Genomic DNA, 25,305 nt, shown 5'->3' on the forward strand with positions numbered 1-25,305 from the left:
TTCTTTCACTCTTGATGTGAACCCTCAGCACATAAACAAAAGATGAGAGATCCCCAACACATGCAACGGTTGATTTATGCCACCCTCTAGTGTTGAGTCGACCCAGCTTCAAGTGTTTAATTGGAGTGAAAATCACACAAAGGAACCCAGAAAAGTAGGTAGTCTTTCATTTAACAGTTATTCTGGGATTCCGCTGCAACATTTTTGTTCATTGCAACCCCATCTGAGTTTATTTTAAGCGACATATCAGAATGTTACTAAACTACTGCGATCCATAGCACTTTTATGAGTTTGTCATTCTTATTGAAATCTTTAGAAATACTGTGCACAATTTAAATTTAGACACACTTGTCATCACAGTTTAACTTCAACTCGCAGCAGTTTTGCAGTCCAGTTTGAATTTTAAAAAAAAGACGTTTCCTTTGAGGAGGGTGTCCTAGCAAATTAGCAAGAAATAAGCTGTATTTTCACTCAGCCTTAAGCTGCTGCTCTCTCTAACCCACAGAGAAGGCAGTCAGCGTTTCAGTTCATTTTATGTGAACTGCTGAAGAAGAAGAAGAAGAAGCTTTTCTTGGCAAAATTGTATAAAGGCATGCCAGATTAGGGGGAACATGAGGAAACAGCACTGACTTGAAAGTCAACATAAATTCTGAGGGTTAACTATGTTTGTTATTCTGAAAAACTAAAAGTATATGTATTATTCTGTTTTTTAAAGAATTATGCATCAGAAAAATTATAATAATATTTTTTACTCTGCAATATGTAAAACACAAACATATTAACATCAGTAAGATTTGGAATGTTTATTTAGATTTATTTTATTTATGTTTATTACGAAAAAACCTTAAAACATAAAAAAACAAGCTTTGATTACAGAGATCTGTGAATTAATCTTGTATGAATTAATCATTTATGTGAGTATATCTATCTGTCTATTACAATGTTTCTCGCCCTATGTAATTTTTCTCAATACTGTGATTACAACAATGATGGGAGATGGGAGAAACATTTATTTCGGTTATGTTAAACAAACAAACTTAAAAACATCAACATAAACATTGACACTGATCAATGTCAACAGAAACATTGAAAAAAAAAAAAATAACAGAAACATTGAACAAAATTAACCGAAAAAGGTGTTGGGTGAAGCCAAGGCTTATTTCCCCAACCCTGAATACAAACATCACATCTACCCACAAATTGTTAGAACCTTAAATCAGAAAAAGAAAAAAGAAGAGGAAAAAAACAAAAAAAAACAAAAAAAAAAACAAACACTTCTCATAATGACCTCACAACCACCAGAGTCTCTCAGTCCAGAAGGTATTTTTGAAACATTTTAACTTTATACATTTTCTTAAAGTGAAGTATGGATTTTGCATTTTTCAGTTCGTCTGATAATAAATTCCACATGTTGACCCCCTGAACAAAAATACTATTCCTTAATGCATTAGTTCTGACCACTTTTTTTTAAACATATCTTTACCTCGAAAATCATAATTATTAACTTTTGTTTCGAACAAACTCAGTATTTTGGCAGGTACACATTGTTTTTTAACTTTAAACATAAAAATTCCACTACTAAGATCAACTAAATCAAAAAAATTAATTGCCCTTAATTTAGGAAATATGTGTTTTGTGGATTGATTGTATGAAGAGGGATTTACAATTGTAATTGCTTTTTATGCAGAAAAAAATAGGTTTTGTATTTGACTTGTGTATTTGATGGTGGGCATGAGATGTAAAAAGACTCACTTTTACAATTTTTATGCTGTGTGCAGAAGTTAAAAAACATTAATTTATCTTATTTTCTAGAGTGGAGGAGTTGCAAATGTTGCAAACACAGGACAATCTTTTGCTCTATCCCTTTCCTCTGCCATTAAAATGTGAATTGATCAGTTCTTGCATCGTTCTTTTCAGGTTGTTCTGCATTTACATACAGAAATGTCAAAAATTTTAGGAGTTGCTTGACTTTTTTTGTTTTTATTTCAAGCTACCCTGAGGCACATTTGCACCTGTGCTTGATCTCACAGTTTTGCTGCATGACCAAAAATATAAAATGTTGCTAAACAGGGTCAAACGTTCAGTCACCGCACACCTTGTGAGGCAGTTTTTGCTGACAAGCATTATGGTATGTTAAAACCTTTCACAGCTGCAGAAATGTTGTGGTTTGTATATGTGATGTTAAAGGTTTCAGTCCACAAAGTGGAGCAGTAAGCTGTAATTGGTGCTTCAGTACTTGTAATTGGTAGCCAGTCTATAATGGGGTCCTTGAGCAAGACACTTCACATGAAAGTGCTTCTCAGGTTAATTTTGCTGTGTGAATGTGGAAAACAAGCTCTTTCTTTGGCTCGTATGTCTCCATCCTGTTTATCCAGGATGGCTCCGAGCTTGACAGAAGGAAATGTCCTTGTGATCCTCATCCAGATTTCTATGTGAGATAAGATACAATTTTGACTGGTAGCTCAATAAAATATCAACTTGGGAACTACCATTAAACTACTAAACCATTAGAACTTTTAGATAGATTTGAGCTTCCCTTGTTTTAAAGTTAGAAAGCTAAATAAATTTAGGAACATTTAAAAAGCAATAAATTAAAAACAATGTTTGTAATACGATGAAGTCCTGTGCCAGCACACTTTCGGAATGACTGAAGGCACAAAGACTTTCATTGTGAAACGGTTGGTTGGATCCGAACGGCATGTTGCTGTGCAAGCCGCGTAGTCCACATGCAGCAACATGCTTTCTCACCTCTAAATTGAACCACGTTGTACTCCTAAATTCAAATACAAATATTAAATTGGCAGAAAAATGCTCAAATTGGACCAACTTAAGAAAGAAGTTGTCTCCAATTTTCAAAATGTCCGTTACTGTATTTTGCCTCAACGTGTAAGCCCATACTTCACTGCTGTTAAATCCAGTTTTTGATCATTGGGATCAAAACAAAAGCTGCATTAATACCTCATAATAACAATACATACATACATATTTTTTTCAGCCCACCAAACTAAACCAAATGCTTAAAGTGGGGTTTGGTGCAGCTGACACACCTTGCTCAACTTTATTTAACTGCTTAAATTGACTGATTTTCGTCTTATGGTCCCTAAACCGTGTTAAGAATTTAGCATCATCTTTATTAAGAAAGCACCATTTTTTTCCAGATCTTTCTGGATTTGCAGCAGCTTTTAAGTTTCACGTTGTATAAATACAGACTGAGCCTTGGTGAGGTCCAGCGCTCAAAGGACATTGTATACTGACTGGAAATTGTCTGGGAAAAGTGTCTGGAAGTGGCTCCATCTGCAGGTTCCACGTGAGTTTACCGCATCTCCTTTATATTACCATTAACATACAGGTTTACTTATCTAAACAGAAAAATATTTTTATTCTATTCCTTTATAACAAAAAAAACACATCCAACAATAACTTCCTGATTGTTATCATGAGGAATGCAGGTAATTACTGGAAGTTTCTCACTGGGTGAAGGTTGACGAGGAAGTCAGGTTAAACAGTTGCATGACTTATATTTGTGGAATTTACCAACAAAATGTGTCATGTTTCAGTTTGCTCATGTGATGCTATGAAAGAAAAATGCAATAGTCAGAAGTCAGATTTATTTATACAAACATTTTTCTTTTCTTAAAAATGAGTTTTTAAAGCAGAATTTTTATGTCCATCGAACATTACAAAAATATATGTATATAAAATAAGGAGCTCTGACAAGTGAGCCTGTATGTACAATGCATAGCATTAGCTTTTCGTTTTTGTGCAGGGTTTACAAGCTGGGGTGCGCTGACTTTCAAAGTAGTCAAACCCTCTGCGTAACTGAATGACAAGCAAAGCTCAAATAAGGGTCCAGCCACTTAAGCTGCCTCTGCCGCTTCTCCTTCAATGAGCCAGGCAATCATGGGTCAACTCTACTTCCTGGACTCATTGTGAACCTTCTGCGCTAATTTCCTGCAATGAAATTTATTTGAAATTAGTCTTTTTTCAGGCAATTTTCTAACAAAATATGAATATATTTTTGTATAACATTTTTGCTTAAAATTAAAAGAATAATAAACATGTATCTCACCTTAGGCGCTCAACATACTCCATCACCCAGTTTAGTGCAGGATTGGCGCACGTTTTTCCCTTCCTTGTGTGAAAACTGCATTTATAAAAAAAAGGAAACACAAAAATATATCAGTTAATCTTGTAAAGATTTGGACTTTTACAAAAGTAAAACCATCCAAAAAAACATGAAAATATATCAGTTAATCTTGTAAGGATCTGGAGAAAAGCAAAATGATGCATTTGGGTGCTTACATGATGGCATTGATGGGACACAGCTCTGTAATGGTCTGCACTGAGTACCCCTTGATGATTGCAAAAGGTAATCTGCCTTTCATGTATGTGCGACAGCACCGAAAGCCTGTGAGGAGAAACACAGTTATTTGAGTGTCATGCATGTATCTGCTAAATCCATATGCGTAGACAAGTAAAATTAGATCTAAAGATGAGCAAAGAACAAAGTACATACCCATAGCTGCATCTGTTTGCTCAATGCAAACAGCAAGGAAAGCGATCACTATAAAGGCCACTTTGACTGATACCATGATTTCCTTGGTTAGTAGCTCCTTTCTCTTCTTTCCTCTGGTGAAGTCTGTGAGGCTGTGATGATGAACTACTGATCCCACCCTGCTTATATAGAACGGCCCACAAAGAAAGGGCCCCATCTTACTGTTAACCCACCCACGCATTTTTCCTCAACTATTTTAATGGAGGATTGGGGGGGGGGGGGGGGGTGATAACCACACTCTCACACCCACAGTCATAGTACTGTCCTTCACCTTGCTAAACTGGATTTGTTGGATTTCTCGTTTGAGTACTGATTGCATCAGGGACCAAATTTCCGGGTGGCTTGAAAGCATCAGATCAGGGAAATGGAACGTAACACTGAACTTGCATAGTTTTTTTCCAGCAAGCAGGCCGCTTTCAACGTGTGAAAGGTTTTTGTCCTGCGCCGAAGCAAGATGCAAAACAACATTTTACTTATGCTGATGCACAAAAATATCTAAAAACCAACAAACTTTTTAAGCACAGAAAACATTTCCATTAATATTAATGCAACTTTTGAAATGAAAAAAATATAAAAACTTGTAACTTTTGAAGTAATTTCTAAGAAAATCTATTTCCCAAAATTGCAGATAAAGGTTGACCAGGTAAAGGATGGTTTCTGAATTACAATAAAACTAATAAGGGTTATTTAAATTCTGCATCTAAACTATTTATTGTACTGTACTCCTTAACACTAGTGGGCAAAAAATCTGACTACACATTTATGTAACAGACAAAAGGGCAGCAATTTAAGAAGCTTTTGTAAGGATTAACAGTCTTGGGTTTCACATTTGGTATTCCCATCATAGCTTTTTATTTCAAGACCAGTTGAACCAGAACAAGACAGGAAGTTATGAGGTGTGGCTTGTCTTGTGGTCCTTACTGTAGATCTAATTATCAAATGCTTTAAATTGAGGGGTATGTGACACTCAGAAGTGGAAAAGGTATATCAAGATGAAAAGACGTCCGTGCATCAACTTATGAGTAAGGCTGCACATATGGTGTTCTTTTCTAGGTCAGAGGAAATTCTGCTCAACACTGAAGAACCGTGCATCGCAAGTAAAGCAAGCACAATGCGAGTACTGAAAGAGGTCATGATACTTTTTAAAGTATGTCATTAACTTTCCACCAAACCCACCTCACATTTGAAACATAATATTCAGATTTTATCTCTGGGGGGCTTTTGTTATGGCTTCAGGACATTGCTCCAAGTCAGATCTCAATGTCGATTTGAGTTGAGATAAAAATCCTGCTGTGTCACAGTGTAATAAAAAACAATAAATATTATGCTAGATTCTTAATCTGGGTATTTTAAAATAGAATGCATTGTGTCTACAGCCGCCACTACACCACACCTATTTTTTGAGCCAAACCAAAAATTCTGAGGATTATTTTGACGTTTTATTGCTTTGCTGTGAAGTGCAGTGCCTGTGACCATCTCTTCTGTCTGAACTTTAGACGCTTTGCAAGCAACTTAGCGATGACTTGTGTGGTTTGAGAAAAACTAAAAGCAGAAACCGTGGAAGAAATACATATTCTATTAAACAACCAAAGTAAAATGAACTACAACGCAGCCAGAAAATACCTCTATACCAGGCATGAAGACACAAGAATCTGGCAATGGATGAATAAAACGGAGCAGCCGTGCATATAAAGGAGTTAATCGACCAAGAAAGAGCAGCAGTGATGGCTGGAAGTGACAAACATCGGTCTGAGAAACTAACAGAAAAAAATCCCACGGCCTGTTAACATTACAATGTCAGCTATCAAAACAACAAGGAAATGCTGGACTAATGACAGGTAGGAAAAACTAGATCAAGTTTTCAATCATCTGATACTTTCTGTTCAGCCCCTGGAAAAACCACAGACTCAAGCATTTGTTCTCTGAATCTGCCAAAAGTCCAAAACATCTCAAAAATGTAACAGACACATTTCCTTAACCATTGAACAGCCTGCTCAACCAAATGGTAGAGAAAACATATTATCAAAACTATTCCTTGTGTTTATCACCCCCCACCCACCCAATACATTAAAACATTTTTTTTAAATTTATTTCCTCTTGGTTGGGTAGTTAAAGGGTTAAAGACGTTTACCTTCCAACCTGGAAGCCTGACTTCCTCTCAGTGAGACAAAACAATTGTGCAAATTCAAAAAGAAGCTTTTAACACCCCGGGTTTCTTTGTGTTGTATGAGGAGCATTTTCTTATTATCGTTTCCTCCTTCTTTTGGGTTCATTCCTGTAATGCATAGTCTAGTTGGATCTTTGAGACAACAACACAAAAATAGCATCATCTCACCTGTACTGTTCATGTGACAACAAAGGATTAGAAAAATGAACTTTATGGAGGATTTGCAAATAAAACAGAGAAGAATCTCTGGTCATAGGTAAGGAATAGGGACTTTCTTCCCCCAACGTGGGTAAAGTACAGATTGTGTCATACATTCCATCTGACCTAAATTTATTATGGCTTTGGTATTTCCATCTCACAAAGTATTTAAGCAATGCTTTTATCCGTGCATTTCATTTGAGAATCCAGAGCAGAAGTTCTGAAGAGGAAAATGGCAAAGCTGTCTGCGTGTGTTTTCATTATGCTGGTCCTTTTGTTAGCACTACATGAAAATGGTAAATATAACTTCTCTAAGCTACTTTGAATGGAATTTGTGAATTTGTGTCTTTAGCTAATTACAATGTTTGGGTCATGTTGAAATGTCTCCTGTTGTTTCTTTAAAGCGCTTGCCAAGTTGTGCTGCACGAGGTACCAAAGTACCGGTAATCATTTCCCAGTCCAACGCCTTAAAAGTTACAGAGTGCAAGAGGACACCGGGAACTGTAACATCAGAGCCATAATGTAAGGAGAAACTGACAATCTATCTCACAACACAAGTTAAATTTAGTTCGCTTTGGTGTTGATGTCAAAAATACTTGTCTGCTTGTGTGTTAGTTTCCTGACGGTAAAAGGAAGAGTTTTCTGTGCAAACCCTAATCAGCAGTGGGTCATTGAAGCCGTAGAAACATTACAAAGGTAAGTCCAAGTTTGCATACAACAGGAGTCTGTTTTCCAGCACTCACAAAAGGATTTTTCCCATAAAAGTTTCAGGAATTTCACTTTAATTTTTTGCCTTTTTTTTCTTTTTCAGAAAGAAACACTGAACCTTGTTTGCATCCTTGGAAGTCAAAAGAAGAAATGCTCATCAGGACTCAAAGATAATGTGGAGCAAAACTTTATTTGATCTCTTTGAGATTTATAATATTTCTTACTATGTTAATATTGATTCAAAATGAATAAATACTGAGTATTTTCTATATTGTTGTGAATATTTTTTTTTACTAAAAGACTCAAAAAAGCAATCTGAATTAGATGAAACAAGGGGATAAGCAAAGGAAAAGCAGAATATAATAAGCAAGAATGACAATGAGGAATCAACAAGATAAACAAAGTAGCTAAAAAACATGTGTAAACTAAAGTAAAAAACTGTAGCAGCTTAAAAAAACCTTCAGTGGAGAATTACCAGAATTCTGACCATGAATAAACAAATGAATCAACACAACATACTACACAAGGCCATATACTTTTTTATTTGTGTTGAATTGTTTTCAGTAAACTCTTTAAATTACATAACAAAACAATAATAAATTAAAGTTTTTTGTTAATTTTGAGAAATTATTACATCCAAATCACAAAAAATTCAAAAAAGAAACACATCTATTAAACTATCTCTTTTGTTTTTTCCCTTTTCAATATAACTTTAGGCTTTGTTTTTTTTCTCTTATTTTAACTTGTTCTTGTCCAACAACTGAGCAAACACATTAGAGCTTAAGGCGTTTTGTGTTGGACAGGTTTTACTATCACAAAATAGGTTATATAACTTCAAAAAACTAGAGTGTAAATTTGTCTAAACCCCTTTTTATTACTTTATTATTTTTTATTTATTTGTTACATTCAGTGTGTGTGGGGAGGGAGAGGGGAAGAATGTGAGGGGGGTGGAAGAGAATAAAAGGAAGAGAGGGGGAGAAAGTGGGGGATACAAGCACTGATCTGAATGAGTTATTATTTTAAGCTGTGTAACAATTATACCAGATCTGGTGGAAATGCAAATATTACATCAAAGGTGAAATTCTGACACGGAGATGAGTGGAAAATATCTGTCCATCAATACACTGGTGGGTTAGGAGGAGGGATAAAGCAGACAGGGAGCAGTGTGGTAGTGTGCACGTGCACGTGGGGATGGAGATACATGCATGCTGATGAAGTGAACTGTGTGTTCATAAGGGGAACCAGATCCTACCCAGCCCGACCAGCCAGACCAGGGGAGGTCTGGCTGGTCGGCATTAGTTTTTTTTTAAACCAAATTGCCTAAGCAACATATTCCACCAACAAACTAAGCTGCATTTTCTTTCAATGCTTAAATGCCTAGAATATATGATAATAATATTTTATTTATTTATCCTTTTTTTTTGTTAAACACATTTTAATAGGAGTTGAAAAAACTGAACCGAAGAATCGTAACAATGTAAACAAACTACATGGTTCCCAACCTTTTTTCAACAAGGTAACCCCTGTTAAAAGATATTTTCTAATGGCCCCTAACCAGTGACTGTCAGCCTTGCAACTTTAGGTGGTTTAGAAACAGTTAAAGCATTGGCCAAACAAAATTTATAAAAGGAAAAATAAAAAAGAAATCAGAACTTTGTCATTTTTGTCTAAGTCTACCTTCTGGAACTGTGTAAAATTTTATATCTTAGGTGTTTATTTGTGAACTAACAGACAAGTATAAATAATTTAGACTTTTAAGCAAGAAAACATATATCCCTAACATGATAATATAACATTTTTAGATTTTCTTTATTCATCTTCAATTTTTTTTAAACTGAAGTACCCCCCAGCTTTGAGTTCAACTATCTCCAGCGGCGCAGACAGAACACCGTGCATTTTCGACTTCCCCCGATAGGGGGCAGTAGCAGCCGGTGAGCACAGGAAAGATCCACTTGTTTTATCACTGAGCCGCTAATCTGTCCAACCGAAGCAACTCTGCCTGCTGTTATTTGCAGAAATGACGGATACAACTCATAACGAAATGTTTCGTGCTTTTATAAAATCTGCACGATTTTAGCTCAGAAATCAGGACAAGATAAAGGGAAACGATGCCGCCATCGGGGCTGTGAGAAGAACAAGCTAGCGTAAAGGCTACATGATGGAGTTAGCTTTGTTTGTGTTTATGAAAAATGAAGCCGCAGGCGGAAGTATGTTAGAAAAAGGGAATAAGGTAGGAGAGAAATGCATAAGTTGCTGTGTCAATATAGAAAATATCATTTTCAAAAAAATATTAATTCCTGTTATAACAGATCAATTATAATTGGTCCATTTGCTGACATATTGTTTGCATTGATTAACTGATATGATCATGATGTGTATATATCATATACTTATGTCAGTATACAGAATGCACATATCAATCTGCAGTTTATTTGCACAAATATATTCCATAAATGTTTGATTTAGATGAAGACTGGGTGAAGTCCACCTGCAGACTCAGCATGAGAGAGGACGGCAGAGCTGAGAGGACATGTGCAGCTCTGTTTGAGGACCAGGACTTTCCCTGTGAGGACGCCTCCCTTTTCTGTGACAGCTCCACGCCCATGGCCAGGCTGCAGGGAGACATCACCTGGCGTCGCCCGCAGGTGAGACAGCCGGGGTGAGGGAAGGTGGAAAATCAACAGAGATGGAATTTTTCATGTTGTGTAAATCTGTCCTTTCTTTTGATGCATTATCAGGTGTTGTCACCTTTAAGCTCACAAAGCAAACATTGGATTTTCCAACTGATTGTGGAGTTTATGGTGTAGTAATTGTAAAAAAACACACTTAAAGCTGAAGTTGGTAGAACTTAATGACCCACTGCGATAAAATAGTGTTTTTAACATGTTCTTGTGGCTTTTTTCTAATGATGGAGGGCATATATAAAAATATTAGGCTTAAAATCGCATTTCTGAGTATTTGTTTATTAAAGTTCTTGTGATGAAGGATTAGATTAAAAAAATCTTGTAGCTGTGATGCAGTAGCAACAAGCCACTGCTCCCTGGTCTGCTCCATTCCAATGCATTCACTTGCAGACAAATAGTTCCATGTACGTCTTTGCATACCTCTTCCGAGCTGGGGTCTGGCTCAGAACTGTACGCCTGGATGGCTCCAAAATTGCACTGGTAATGTTAGGGCGGGGTTGTGAGGGGCTGTAAGCTAGTGGGAGAACGTGTAGACAGATGGGAACCACCAACTTAAAGGCAAATTTCTAATGAACTACTGCTGCTCTGCAGAAACTGTCTTAGAAAACGTCAGTTTTTATTTTTTTATTTCAGGAAAAAATCCATAATCGTAATTAAAAGATTACTAGGAACTAGGCGGTGTAATGATGAATCAATTTATATTCCTACAATCCTACCAGATCAATGTGTCTGAGGCAAGTTTTTAATCAAATCACACAATACCATTAAAAAATCATTTTAAAATGAGATAACTGGATTAAAATGCTTTTGGGAAACACCATTTGGATTGAGGTATAGCAGGTTTATTTTTACTATAACGTCAAACAAGCAAGTGCATTACAGCGGACAACACACATGTGTGATGGCAGCAAATATTAACAAGCCATCATTACAGTCCAATATGTGGAAACATTTTGAATTTTGCAAAGATATGTGATCATACAGTGTGTTGCAATATTTTTAAGTGTGAAAACAACAGTGGAATGAACTTTTTGAAACTAAAATGTGATTGGATGTGCCAAATCAGATTTGAATGTTTAGTTATTGTAGTCAGTTAAAATGAATATCAATAATGTCTTTCAGGAGATCTGCCAGCGTCCGGCCCTCTTTCCCACCAACATCAATGTGGCTCACCCAAAACAGGGTCTACTAGGAGACTGCTGGTTTCTCTGTGCATGCACCGTCCTGCTCAAAAGACAACACCTTTTAAACAAGGTATTCAGACAGCTGTTATATGTAGGAATTACTAGGAATCTGCTACTAAATTTGCTTTTTTGTTGGTTTTCTGTGCAGGTGCTTCCTCCAGGCCAGCCCCAGTGGGGTGACGCCAGATACAAGGGCTCTTTTAGGTTCTGCTTCTGGCAGCGGGGACAGTGGACAGATGTGACCATTGATGACCGGCTGCCTTGCATAAATTCCACACTCTGCTTCTCCTGCTGCCATGCCCCTGGTGCCTTTTGGGTAGCCTTGTTGGAAAAAGCTTATGCCAAGTTAGCAACACGCAGAGTTTTCCTTTTTGTTTATCAAATCATCCATCTCTTCCATAACAAACATTTATTTGTATATCTCTTTCATTCCACTGTTAATTTACGATAACATGTTTACTGCGGTTTGAATTTCCATATTTTTCCATGGTACCTTTTCCAGGCTGCATGGTTCATACGAGCAGCTGTGGGCGGGGCAAGTTTCGGAGGCGCTTGTGGAGTTGACTGGTACTGTCGCTGAGCAGTGGAGCGTGGGAAGTGCAGACGGTTCCGATGAAGAACCGCCTTCCGATCAGGACTGTGATCAAAAGAGGAGAAAGAGGTTCAACCTGAGACTTTTGAAGTCTGTCCAGGATGACTGCTTTCTAACCTGCTCCACTCACAACACGTCAGAAGGTTAAAAGAAAAAGGGTTTCTGTGTTGATCATGCAAACTGTTGGGTCAAATGCTGACACTGTGTAATGCGTGTCAGGAGTCGGGGAGCTGGGTCAGTACCACGCTATGACCGTGATGGAGTGGTTGGATGTGGAGAGGCTGTCGGAAAGCCAAGTGCAGCTTTTTAGAATCAGGAATCCCTGGGGAAGATGCTGCTGGGGAGGAGCATGGATGCTGAGGTAGATCAAGCACAATTCCGCACAAACATTTCAGTTTGACACATGACAAATTCCAAACATCAAAACTAGAAAATAAAGTCACGCTAAGGTTTATTCTCTTTTTTTTATAAGCTAAATTATTTGAAGCATGTGGTTTTGCACTTATTAGTTCTGAAAGCTGTCACCTAAGGTAACATTTCACAATGTTGTGTGTGGGAAATTACACTTTACATTTACGTATGCATGCATATTACTCTCAATAGGACTGGGATATAAAACAGCTTCCATGCTTTCTCATTGCAGCGGTCCTGGTTGGAGTTCTGTGGACCCTGTTTGTGCTTCAGACCTTCAAGCCAGAGTGTCTGAGGGTGAATTCTGGTTGGACGAGGCAGAGTTTGTGTCCCAGTTTGATGACATCACAGTGGGATATCCCATTAACAAAGAGGGACATTTGAAGAGCATTTATACAGGTTATTAGCTCATTTTCTGCTTATTTTTGTTGCACTTGATGTTTGTTTGTTTTTCTGACCGTTATGTCACTTTTCTGTTTTCTGACAGGAAATATTTTAACATTAAATCACCAGCAGGTCGGCCGCTGGGTTAAAGGCGTTTCTGCTGGCGGCTGTCGCAACAGCAGCAGCTACATCAGCAATCCTAAGTTTTGGCTTAAAGTGTGTACAAGAGGAGAGATACTGGTGTCTTTGCTGCAGCATTCAAACACGAGGAACACTGAGAAATATGCAAGAACACCGCTCAGTGACCGCAAGAGTACAAAATACCAGAACTACCAAGCCATTGCTCTTCACATGTGGAAGGTTTGTTCTGTCGTTCACATGAAGTTCATCTGCATCATTTTGTCCAAGACAGACATGTTGGAATGTTTCCTCAGGTGGAAAAGAAGCATTTGAATCTGAGCCGGTTGTTGAACAAACCTCCCTGTGTTTCTACTCACTGCCATGCCCATGACAGAGAGGTGGTCCTCCGTGACCTGCTAGAGCCTGGTTACTACCTTCTTATTCCCAGCACCTACCAGCCAGGAGCTGAGGCCCACTTTCTTATGCGGGTGTTCTCCTCCTCTTCCACATCCTTCACGTAAGAATCTCTCATCATCAGTGAAAGTTTTTTTTTTATGGATGATACTTTTCTAACACACAGGACCTAACAGATCTCTCCTCCTCTTTAGTGCCCTGAAGACCCCAGCTCGATCACTGCCTTTATTGACAGACAGTGAGTGGGAGACCACTTACTTCCAGGGCTCGTGGGTGACTGGAAGTACGGCCGGAGGAAGCAGAAACTTCCTCTCTCACAGGCAGAACCCGTGCTTCCCTTTTACGGTGCGTGCTGAGCCGACGGTAAAACCAGGGGTCAATGTAAGGATTACACTGCACCAGAGCCGGCCTGACACCGACCTGCTCCCTATCGGCTTCCACGTTTATAAGGTCAGTTTAGCATTAAAAGAGTGCGTCAGGGTGGATCAGAAAGGAAGAATTTGAGTTATGTTTGTCTGTACACAGGTACCAGAAGGGGGATGTGAGCAGATGTTGAAGGAAGAGGATCCTGTGGCCAGTTGCCTCCCTCACTGTTACACACAGGCCATCAGTCTGGACTGTTCCCTCCCTCCTGGTTATTACACCTTAGTGCCATCCACCTATGAACCCGATTGTTCGGCAGACTTCACCCTCAGTTTGGCTCACAGAGTACACAGGTTGGCCTTCAATTTTCAAAGTTCTTCGAATTATATCGTATAGTATAATTGAATAGACTGTATTAGGACTAAAGTGGTCCCTCATCTTTATGTTTTACAACAATTATAAATGTTTTATGGCTTTAAAACTCCTTACTACACACCTTATTAACATTTACACACAGTTGACTTGGGTAAGAATACACTTAAAATTCAAACCTTTGTCGGAAAATAAGTCCAGTATTATAGAATGTAAACAAAGATCTGCTAGAGGTCGAAGATTTATGTGAATCTTGCATCTGAAGGCAGTCTGTACTGGAGACATGGCATGGGGAAGATTGATAGACAAGGTCTACAGCCAATCAGGTCGCAGAACACAATGCAATGTAAAAAGGAAAAAGCGTAAACAACTGCATTAAAAAAATCTGTAAAACAGCGAGACCATGAAGGGTGAGGCTCAATATAGAGGGATCACTCATTTATTTTAGCTGGATTATTGTGTAACTTCCAAAACTGATTTGACTCTTTTTAGGAAGGTGGTGAAAAGTCAAGAAAAACTCCAGAGATCCATTCAGGAGGTTGGTCTTTTGATTTGTTTTTATTTAAAGTTAATTTCTGCATCTTTATTGCTGCTATTAATTATTGGTAGTTTTACACAATTTTTAAAACCGATCTACAACTTAGAAGAAAGCATATATGTATTTATACATCATGTAACGGTTATTTTACACAAGCTGCTTGTGTTTTGGATTTTTATAGCCGTCAGAAGATGGCAGCACTGAATAATCCCTTTCTTTCGTTTCTGTTTGAATGGCAGGTCTCTCGCATCTCTGTGATGCAAAGCTAGCTGTGCCAATGGGATGCAGCTCCAGTGAGATCAGATCGCCTCCCTGTGCCTCTTGGCCAGCGATGAAACAACCCAGTCCCGTCACCCAGCCTCGCCACAAAAGCCATGACGTCAGTGTTGGTGCATATATGTATTATGAGTGACTGAGAAGGGAGTCGGAAACACTGCTGACACTCTGCATTTCTGCGCAACAAGGCACTTGTCAGCGATTCTGAAAAGTTTGTTGGTGGGATGGGCTGCTAATGAAGTATGACGGGACCGGCTGGTGTAAACAAACAGCCACTACTGAAGAAGGCCGCCTCTGCTCTTTCTCATTCACTCAGTGCAGCGCCTGCCGGCACAAAACAAAGAGTCCTCTCATGAAGGTCCTCACAGAAACCCAGAGGGCAAGGGGTGAGGGGATGGTCTGGAACAGGAGAGCCAACCGAGCCACACCACGCCATAGCATGCCATACTATCCATAAGCTTTCTGTGCATCCTTCGCCTCGTGTGCTTTTAAAACTCAGACTTCTGTTATAGTCCCATAGCAGAAACCAACACCAATGTCAAGCTGACCCAAAGACACATAGTCTCCAGCTCCTATCCTGTTTCCCAGACTAGGTCCACAGCTCCGCTTGGAGCTGAACAGAGCCAGCGTTTGAAGATGCCGAGAGAACGAGTGACAAGCGAAGGGATGAAAAGGGGAGTGCGGCACATCAGAGAGAGGCAGATCATCTGATGAAGCCGCCAGTTCTCTCTATTGAGGCTGAGCATGTGCAGTGATGTGTGCCTTATGGTAGCCATGTCTGAGTTTCTGCTCAGTCACTGGGGCTGAAAGTGATCAACTGATCAAAATGGTACTATGTTATGTTTGTTTTTTTGTTGTCCGTTTTGTATTTATGATGCATGTTATTAGGTACGGTGCAATAAATAAATGTTAAAACACAAGTTGGATCATTTTACCCTCATGGGGCTTGGGTTAATTCTATCACATACATTTGAATAGAGACCCTGTGAATGTTTGAAGAGAGGTGCCACTGTCACCCTTGACCCCTTCAGCTCATCACCGCGACCAACATACCGCATGCGCGCCCACGTGCTTCTATTGCGCGTCGCCGTTCCTGCGATTTCCAGGAGGCTGTGATCGGATTCCTGACGAGTCTCAGCCAGGACAGAATGAACAACAAATTCGATGCGTGAGTAGCAGCTCTTTTGCGTTAGAACTTCGATCGAAAACGGTTCACTGTCTGGAAACGGGGAATCAAGAATCATGCGTTACGCATTCAACGAAAGGTGTGTCCATTTTATCAGCACGATGCAGTGATAGATCTGTTATTAACCCGCATATCAGCGAAAGTCATACCGGTGTGTACTTTAACTGCATATGGAACAGCAGCATTACATTTATGGGCGTTTATGTTGAGTAGTGTAGCCAGGCTGCTAGCAATAGCTTAGCAAAACGGAAGACGGGTAGGCCTCGAATCCCCGGTGTAGTGGTAGGGCAGAGGCCCGGAGAGGGTGTGTGCAGTCACGGTGTAAACTGTGAACGGGAAGACGGATCAAACGGTGATTTAAAGCAAATGTAGTGTTAGCATATTTACGCTGGTGTATTTGTGTGCATAAATTGATGCCGTTTTTCTGTTAAAATATCCAACATTAAATACAAAGTGAAGAACATTCCAGTTAATCGGCTAGTTTAGCCAACAGCAACCCGGTAATGACTGCATGCTTAAACGAATGGACTTTTTGTTTTTCCTGTTTTTATCCTTTAAGCAGCTTTTATTTTTCATGATGGACTCGAGTTTGGTTTATATCATCATTGTTAGTCATTTAAACACATTGCACCTTTTTAGATTTTCCAGCGAATTAGGGAAGTGAAGATCATTGGATGGATCGTTTTTGAATTTAACTAACTTTTCGTTTCCAGTCTGAAAGACGATGACAGTGGAGATCACGACCAGGACCAAAGCTCACCGAAAGATAGCGAAACGATAAAGATTGAGGACGACGAAAAGGAGCAGAACACAACTAAGAAAAAAGTGAGTTAGGAGATTTCAGTGTTTGCATGATAGAGCGGCCTGAATTCCTGAAGGCACCTACTAGAGCTTCCTCGTTTCTTTTGCAGATGGTGGTTCCAGGAGCAGGAGAGCATCCTCTTCAGTACAACTACACTTTCTGGTACTCCAGGCGCACGCCAGGGCGACCAGCAAGCACCCAGAGCTACGAACAGAACATTAAACAGATCGGCAGCTTTGCCTCGGTTTGTCATCTCTGTGACGCTCTTCACATCTGAGCCAAATGATGCCATTGCTCACTGGCTGTGCTGCAGCAAACTATCACAACCATGAACGCTCTGATCTTTTTCAGGTGGAACAGTTCTGGCGTTTCTATAGTCACATGATCCGGCCTGGCGACCTAACCGGTCACAGTGACTTCCACCTGTTTAAAGAAGGAATTAAGCCCATGTGGGAGGTGTGTACACTTGCTACACGTTTTAATGACCTTTTTAAGGAATGTGTTTGGATACTTTAGTGATGTTTTTGCTTTGAAACTCTGATTAGGATGATGCCAATAAAATGGGCGGGAAGTGGATTATTCGCTTAAGAAAAGGCCTTGCGTCCCGGTGCTGGGAGAACCTGATCCTGGCCATGCTGGGGGAGCAGTTCATGGTGGGAGAGGAAATATGTGGAGCTGTGGTGTCCGTCCGTTTTCAGGTAAAAACTCACACCAGCGAGGCCTAATGCTCTACAACAGCATTTGTACAACAGTGACAGTAAATAAGTGTTTACAGGGCGTAGTTATCTTCTTTTTGTGTTGTTGTTGTTTTTGTTCCACAAAGACAATAATTACTGTAATTGAGTTTTAAATGCTTTTAGTGAAAATGCCTTACCTGCAGTGTTTACATTCTTTTGACTACTGTAACGCAATTAACGTAAATCAGCTGATTCTGTGACGGAGAAAAGCAGCTTTCCGCCATTTTGGAACCCTTTACGTTAGTAACAGCTCCAGTGCCAAAGGGTTAACTATCCAGGCCTCAGATGTGCCATTTTTATTTCTTTCTTTCAGGAGGACATCATTTCCATTTGGAATAAAACCGCCAGTGACCAGGGTACCACCGCCCGCATTAGAGACACCCTGCGCCGAGTCCTCAACCTGCCCCCCAACACAATCATGGAGTACAAGACACACACAGACAGCATTAAGTATGTATGTCTCCTCAGTTTACTATTTTCTCTCCATCTTTTGCTTTAAAAAAAAAAGTCATATTTTGTGATTTGATAAACCTTTTTCACCAGGAACCTGTTGAGAGTGAAATTGTGCACATCAGTTATAGTTTTAATGCTTAGAATAAATTTCTTTAAATCGTGGTGTGATGTCTTGCTGTCATAGAACCATCCTCCTCCCTTAACCCCTCTACACTGAATGTATTTCCAGCTTTTAAAAAAAATCCTAATTTTTTGCCTTCAAATAGATGCTAAATTTAGGTAATTTTGGAGCCAAAGTGGTTTGATGCATCGTTCTCTCAATAGGCATCAAGGGGAATTAGGGCTGCACTATTTAAGGAAAACTCGCAATATTAGTGATCAATATTCTGATTATAATGTAACTAGCGATACATGAACAAATAGCAAAACAACCAATAACACAATATCCTTTTCATTGCAAAAGTTTAATTTAAATAAGAGTCAACATACCTGAAATTAAACTCCAAATGACCCTCGTCTACTTAGGAGGTGAGCCTCTAACATGAAAGGGGTCCATCCGGTTGGTCAACAACGTGAAGGGTTCAATCCGATTGGTCAAATGCATAAAATGATCTATTTGATTGGTTAAATACTTCAAGCTGCCATAAGATTGTTTTAGCACATTTAAGGTAACCATTTTTCGCTATTTTTGCCGTCTTTTGCGATATGATTATTGCACAGCTTGATACTGCGGTAACGTGGTGCAGGCCTAAGGGCGATTAAAGGAATGAATCTCTCCAGGAAAAAGTCGTTGCAGAACGACAGATGCTTTGTCACATGTCGCAATTCTGAAGGTTTATGTCAAACTTTTGCAGCCTGGTTAATATTGATGGAAACTATTTAATACTGAATGATGATGCTCTGTATGTTCCTGTGTCTGCAGAGCCTGGGAAGACTTCCATGGGCTGGTGAATGCTAGTGGCGGGCGTTAGCCTCTCGCACAGGAACACTCTGCCAAGAGTAAGAGCTGGCGCCGTTTGGTCCTACCTAATGGCTGTTTCTCCTATTTGTTTGTTTTTTCCACCTCTTCCTCATGTTTCTGTTTTTCTCGCAATAGGTTTGTGTGTTTCTGTGACGTGTGGAGGGGCACCTGGATCCGGGGAAGGAAAACCTCTGTGTGGACCGGCACTGTGTAACAGGAAGACGTGTCAGGAGCAGAGGCCCCAAGGATCAATCCCCCTGTTGGGTCAAATTGGAAGAGAGCAGAGCGAACTGTCAGCACCAAGCCAAAGACATACTTGAAATCAACCAGAGAGGGGGGAAGAAACAGCCTCATTTTATAGCAAAGTTGGAACATCTGTTGACTTGTTATCAGAAGGAGGCTGCGTTACAGAATTTGGTCATTTGCTGTTGACAAAACACCACAAAATCAGTCCGATATAAAACTTTACATGATTTTATTGTTCAGCACAGCCTCACATCCACTGTTAAAAGTTGGTCAGTTTTATTGGGGCTCAAACAGGGTTAATGGAAGATGATATTTTATTACAGTGATGTATTTTAATAATTACCTCTTCAGTTTCAAACAGAGCAGATGCTATTATTGTGTAAAATGTATTTGTCGATGAAGTCCACTCCACGATCACTCAGTTGACTCGTCAGCGACTCTCCGTGGTGACATGGAAGTTGAGTCCTACGACAGAAGACCATCCCATTTAGCTGAGAAGGTTGAAAGAGCCCCATCTTCAGAATGAACTGCCAAGCTGCCTTAATCACTGTGCCTGGCCTCAGGGCCAACACGCACCGGATGTCCATTCTGCAGGTTAGGGTGCATCTGCAAACACGTCAAGGCGTCCTGAAGAAGACCTCAACTCTTTTTTCGGTGGAAGAAACTAAACCACGTCCAGCATCTTGTTCTGGACAGCGTTTGTTTGGAATATAAGCAATTATATTTTGCAGAAACAGCTAGTCCAGATTTGGGGTTGGATTAAAGGAAGCAGATGTTTGTCTAAAGTAAAGTGAACACAGTTGGGTGTACTTGTGATGGAGAACAGCAATAAATGGAGAACATGCAGCTGCTGCTAAAACTTGACTGGTTTGTTCTTTGAACAGAAAATAGTGCCTGCCTGTTGGAGCTGCAGTGTTTCACTGAAGCATCACCAGTGGAGGAGCATCTGCACTGCTCGGCTCATCTCGAAGACCATGTGATTCTGAACAAAAACCAATGGCAGCTGCTTCAATTCAAAAGTTCTCTTTCTCGTAACCCTTGTGCTATCCTAGGCACTTTAACATTGGGAGTTGGGTCATCTAGACCCACTAGACAGTGCGCTGAACCTTTTGTCTTCAATGATTTGTGATCTTCACTGGTGTCCATGGATTACATGAAATCTTTCCACCTTTGTCATGGTAGGGAGAACACGTCAATGTAAGGGTGGGGTCATCTAAGATAGCACAAGGGTTAAATGAAACACTGGAGAAAGCTTTCATGGTGCACGAGTCATCAAAGATCTATGACCAGCCCGTGCCTGAAATTTCACAAACAATTGGAATTAAAGTTCGTCAGATGCAAATGAGTGGCCTTGTGGTAGAGTATCTGCCCAGAGACTGGAAGGTTCAACTCCTCGGCTGAGTAATACTGAAGACTTTAACCCTTGTGCTATCTTATATTGACCCCACCCTTGCATAGACATGTTATTCCTACCATGACAAAGGTGGATAAAGGTGGAAAGATTTCATATAATCCATGGACACCAGTGAGGTTCACAAATCATTGAAGAAAAAAGGTTCTGTCCAGTGGGTCTAGATTACCCAACTCCCAATGTTAACCCTTGTGCTATCTTAGATGACCCCACCCTTACATTGACATGTTCTCCCTACCATGATAAAGGTGGAAATATTTTGCATAATCCATGGACACCAGTGAGGTTCACAAATCATTGAAGAAAAAAGGTTCAGAACACTGTCTAGTGGGTCTAGATGACCCAACTCCCAATGTTAAAGACCCTAGGATAGCACAAGGGTTAAAACTGCAGGAAGTATGTGTTTTTGGGCTACAACAATTACTCATAATGGCATTAATTATGAAAGCATCTCAAAGATCACAGTGAAAATGGTGTAATGTCTCCGTGTTTTTTTAACATGAATTTCATTAGATAATTTCAAATGGATTTTTTGCATTTTTCAAGGCAGAACTCACCCTCCAACCCAAAACAATCATGGTCCATGTTGTGTTCTTCATTGAAACCAGGCCATTTCTTCCATATACTGCCTATTGGCTCACCAATGCTAGAGACAATCTGGTGTTAAAAAAAACAACAAGCTGCAGTGCAGAGATTGATGCAGGTAGATTTTAGATAGACTTTCAAAATAAAATCACCTGAAACTCTTGATTACAAGAAGCAGCGACCCGGACAGCAAGAACCCTGGATTCTGATGGTAGACGATCCCTCTGAATCACACATCTCAAGGAGAGGGGTGAACATGCTCCACCTGACAGGACACTCAGCCAACACACATCAAAGAGCAACCTGTCAGATGCTGGTACTTTACACAGTAACAAAAGGCCAGCTTTGATGCTTGGTTGACCACATTTTTTCAGCTGTCATGACTCTGCAGCACCAGAAGCATTGTCTGCTCAGCATCCCATGAGCTCAAATTGGGCCATGCTTTATTCTTGCATAACTGAGAGAATATTTATACCAAGTCAAACTCTGGTCACTGAAACCTCTGCCAGGTCAATCCTAATTGGACACATCTTCAAAGAGTGTTGCTTCTAGAAAACTCTAAATTTGACTCATACAGCCAGTCCAGCTGACACAGAAGTCAGATTTAAGCCAAATTGATAAAGTAGTAGATAACTTATACTTGACATTGCAGTTTACAAGCGTTAATTCTTTATGAGTTTAAAACTACTCCACCCAGACCGCTATTATCTGCAGTTAGTTCAGATTTAAAGACTATTTAAGGACCCACTCCAATCATCCTTTGATCTATTGTAAAAGTGTTCCCAGTCATCTTTTTATTATGACTATACTGTTCTTAGCCAAAATAAAAAAAACCTCTGATGTTTTCTAGGACATAGTTTCTGCAGAGCAGCAGTTAATTAGAAATTCGCCTTTGAGTTTTGGTGCAGAGCAACCGTGTTGATCCTTTGCCTTCCCTGTTGCAAATTGGAGCAGGGAGCTTTTGACCCACCCAGTGTATTTTCTATGTCACAAATGTGCTCTTTTTCAAACTGCATTTTTTCCCCCTCTGCTCTTGATCCACAACTATTTGAATAAAGAAATCCTAGGAAATGCAATTTTGAGCCTAACCTTCTTTATGTGTCCCCCATCATGAGGAAAATAATGAATATGAAATAATGAAGCTTGTTTTGGCACGAACAGGTGCTTGTAAATTTCAAATGATTTACACATTTTAAAAGGTACTGCAACTTTTTTGTTAATAAAAACTGAAGAACGTAAACATTGAATTGGACCCACCTCTGACCTACAGTCCCAATGATACGTTTCTGCGGTAAGTAGGCTCTTATCTCCATCAGGCAGCTACCAAGACAGCAAGCGTCCACCCTTAGTGGGCTTTCAAAGTAAAAGACCTGGCGTCCCTGACAGTCAACCCCTTGCAGAGAGCAGGCTCGAGCAGGACCACAACAATGGAGGCACACACAGTATCTCTCTAGTGGAAATGAGAAGAAATAAAAGCTCAGAAATACAATAAGATGTGAATGGTGTTGATGATTTATAGCAACAATCCACCTTCCACGGCCGCAAACAGCTGGGATCTGCTGTCTCCCATTGAAATGCTGTAGATATTTCTGGAAACACAATGTGGACCTACAGTAAATGAAAACACGCTTAAAAAAAATTAAAGCAATCCCTTTACAACACAGAATTGCTTACAGTAGATAAAGCAACCTTAGTCCTTACCTTGCAGCTCTGGCCGGGCAGTAATGTGAATCTGACTGACTGTCTAAAAAAGACAAAAGCTGTCTTCCTGCTGCACTTCTCTGCTCCTCCACCTCCCCCTGCACTCTTGATGTCTTTACAGAGCTCCTGTGCATCCCCATTTGTGACAGCTGATCCTCATATTCCCTGTCCCAAGTTGCTTGGTGGGAGTTTTGTCCAAGTGGCTGAACCTGGTGACTGCAGGAAGGCCTGCAGCGGTTCTCAAAGGATCCAGAGATCATCTGGATGGGCTTCTGTCGTTCTAGTTTTCCAAAAGAAAAAGGTCGGTCCATCACCACAGACATTACGTTGAACTGAAACAAAATCAGCAAGATTTAAGACACAATTTTAAAAATTGTATTTGAACATTTTGCATTTAATTGTTGAAACAGAAGCTTTTCAAAATTCTGGGAAATAGGATCAACAAGACCTTTAACAAATTTAACCAGAAAGTGGAAACTTGGAGAATCTTTTGGGCAGACATTACTCAATAAGAAGATTACAAATGCATCAAAAAACGGATTGGAACAGAACTCTTCTTATGTTCTCATGTTGTTTTAATCAATGTTTCACTGAAACATCACATTTTCAAAAGAGTCAAAAGTTCTTCTTTTTGCAGCTGTTCCACATTTTACATCACAGTAGTACCACAAAGTCTCTTGCTTAGCTTCAGATCATCTGATCATACGTCTGGAGAAATCTGGCAAATTTTCAGGTCGAGTTGAGCTTCAGCTTTTTCTCTATCTCTGTGTGACTCTTCACGTTGGCTTTTGTGAGTTTTAAGTTTTCCACGACCACCCTGTTTCACCCCACTGTCGTCTCTAACCAACCCAGCCGGATCTGCTCTTTGTTGAGCCGTGTAATTGAAGTCCTGCTTCCTCAGGTGATGGTGAGGATATCCGTGCAGGGCTTTATTTTAACCCAAAAAGATGGCACAGGATGAAATAAACTGCTCTGATTAATCCCAGATAACGTAAAACTGTAAAGTTATTTAATTGACAAAGAATTTTATTTGAAGTTTATTTGTGAGTGAAAACTCATGTTCCACTAAACCATCAATCCACAAATTCTTTATCACAACCAAAAAAATCAGTTTTAACTTCTTTAAAAATGACTGTTGCTGTCTGTTTGAACAGACAACAGATGTTTCAAACCTGTTCCTTTCCAGTCAGTAGGAAAGGTTAAAACATTAGCCAGATGGGTATGAGTTGGGGTGCACAGCAAGGTATAACTTGTTAGGATTTAAAAGCAAAAGCTATATCAGAACTATCGTTACTATCGTTTCTACCACATTAAGATTATTTATATGTATTTGCCAAAGCTTTTATTTTGAAGGGGAGTAACCAGAAGGGTTTAAAAAATCTGATTTCTGTTAAAACACAAGACTAAGAAAGTTATTTCAATCCAGGACTGGTTGGGAGTTTATTGACTTCTTGTGAATTTTTAGCATTGATTAATTGGCTCACATTAGACAATAAACTACGATTTTGGACCTCTGGGTGTTCCTTTTAGCTAAAAACAGCCTCATGAAACCAAATCAAACTATTTCAACTGCGTTTGGCAAAATGTTTTCCTGATGTCCATTAAAATAAATATGTCTATTGATATTTATGTATATAGATTCAGATCCTGTTCATGTTGAACTACAGTAACACAGCCAATTCATAGAAATGAGTTGGCTGTGTTACTTTTTGGTGTCTGTGAAGGTCAGCTCTATCGTTTGCAGTTAATCCAGATGATGGAAGTGCTGAAGATGAACAATGAGATGATTAAGAGATGATTAAGGTCAAAGCAGGAGAGATGATGCACGCAACAATGTCCGCTCTTATATAGTATATAGCCCACTATTTTTATGGACACACTGGAGTGGCTCTAAGTCTTTTTTTAAATCATGTACTCTAATGTGAGCTTAAAATGTAAGGCCAAACTAATCGGCCTGCATTCTTTGAACCCTTTTATAATACAATTAAATGCAAATGAACTATTTTATAAACATTTTTGCAATGGGAAACTTTTCTTTTCTTCACATAGAACACAAACATATCTAAATAAGTTTTTGTGAATTTTATATTTGAGGACCACAAAGCAAATAAAAAACCTCTGTTAAAAAAAACAATTGTCAACATTAAATCTGGGTTCATATAAAATGTAATGCAGTATAATCCACTATTAAATACTCACTGTAAACTTCAAAATTAAAATAATGTAAACAGGAAAATTGTTGTCGGAAGAACAAACT

General features: G+C 39.4%; 4 protein-coding genes across 8 annotated transcripts; 2 read left to right on the forward strand and 2 right to left on the reverse strand.

The window, feature by feature from the left end:
- Nucleotides 1–3,606: 3,606 nt before the first annotated feature.
- ccl20a.3 (chemokine (C-C motif) ligand 20a, duplicate 3) lies at nucleotides 3,607–4,727 on the reverse strand. The gene is made up of 4 exons (XM_004079325.5): nucleotides 4,517–4,727; nucleotides 4,303–4,408; nucleotides 4,070–4,144; nucleotides 3,607–3,951 (listed from the first exon to the last, which is right to left on the reverse strand). The coding sequence occupies exons 1-4, from the start codon at nucleotides 4,710–4,712 to the stop codon at nucleotides 3,912–3,914; spliced, it is 417 nt and encodes a 138-aa protein (XP_004079373.3). The 5' UTR covers nucleotides 4,713–4,727; the 3' UTR covers nucleotides 3,607–3,911.
- A 4,780-nt stretch (nucleotides 4,728–9,507) lies between these two features.
- Nucleotides 9,508–15,886, forward strand: capn10 (calpain 10). Its single transcript, XM_011486762.4, has 13 exons — nucleotides 9,508–9,858; nucleotides 10,095–10,273; nucleotides 11,435–11,566; nucleotides 11,645–11,841; nucleotides 11,999–12,231; nucleotides 12,308–12,449; nucleotides 12,732–12,898; nucleotides 12,987–13,243; nucleotides 13,318–13,520; nucleotides 13,612–13,867; nucleotides 13,943–14,133; nucleotides 14,645–14,690; nucleotides 14,930–15,886. The coding sequence occupies exons 2-13, from the start codon at nucleotides 10,130–10,132 to the stop codon at nucleotides 14,957–14,959; spliced, it is 1,998 nt and encodes a 665-aa protein (XP_011485064.1). The 5' UTR covers nucleotides 9,508–9,858; nucleotides 10,095–10,129; the 3' UTR covers nucleotides 14,960–15,886.
- A 90-nt stretch (nucleotides 15,887–15,976) lies between these two features.
- Nucleotides 15,977–20,210, forward strand: eif4e2 (eukaryotic translation initiation factor 4E family member 2). 5 transcript variants are annotated; one of them, XM_011486765.4, is made up of 8 exons: nucleotides 15,977–16,134; nucleotides 16,866–16,977; nucleotides 17,064–17,198; nucleotides 17,306–17,410; nucleotides 17,500–17,652; nucleotides 18,005–18,145; nucleotides 19,067–19,143; nucleotides 19,241–20,210. In XM_011486765.4, the coding sequence occupies exons 1-7, from the start codon at nucleotides 16,115–16,117 to the stop codon at nucleotides 19,100–19,102; spliced, it is 702 nt and encodes a 233-aa protein (XP_011485067.1). In that variant the 5' UTR covers nucleotides 15,977–16,114; the 3' UTR covers nucleotides 19,103–19,143; nucleotides 19,241–20,210. The 5 variants fall into 5 exon arrangements, with proteins under 5 accessions (XP_011485067.1, XP_011485065.1, XP_011485066.1 ...); XM_011486763.4 differs by having other exon boundaries at nucleotides 18,005–18,141; XM_011486764.4 differs by having other exon boundaries at nucleotides 16,016–16,231.
- On the reverse strand, nucleotides 19,782–23,371 carry LOC101155721 (phospholipid scramblase 1). Its single transcript, XM_020710780.3, is given in 8 exon segments — nucleotides 19,782–19,816; nucleotides 21,320–21,419; nucleotides 21,500–21,517; nucleotides 21,519–21,612; nucleotides 22,605–22,797; nucleotides 22,878–22,955; nucleotides 23,049–23,089; nucleotides 23,091–23,371. Coding segments are annotated over 8 exon segments (840 nt in total).
- Nucleotides 23,372–25,305: the final 1,934 nt, after the last annotated feature.

This window comes from Oryzias latipes, chromosome 17 (assembly GCF_053564925.1).
Source record: "Oryzias latipes strain Hd-rR chromosome 17, Olatipes_Hd-rR_3.1".
NCBI classification, from domain to species: domain Eukaryota; kingdom Metazoa; phylum Chordata; class Actinopteri; order Beloniformes; family Adrianichthyidae; genus Oryzias; species Oryzias latipes.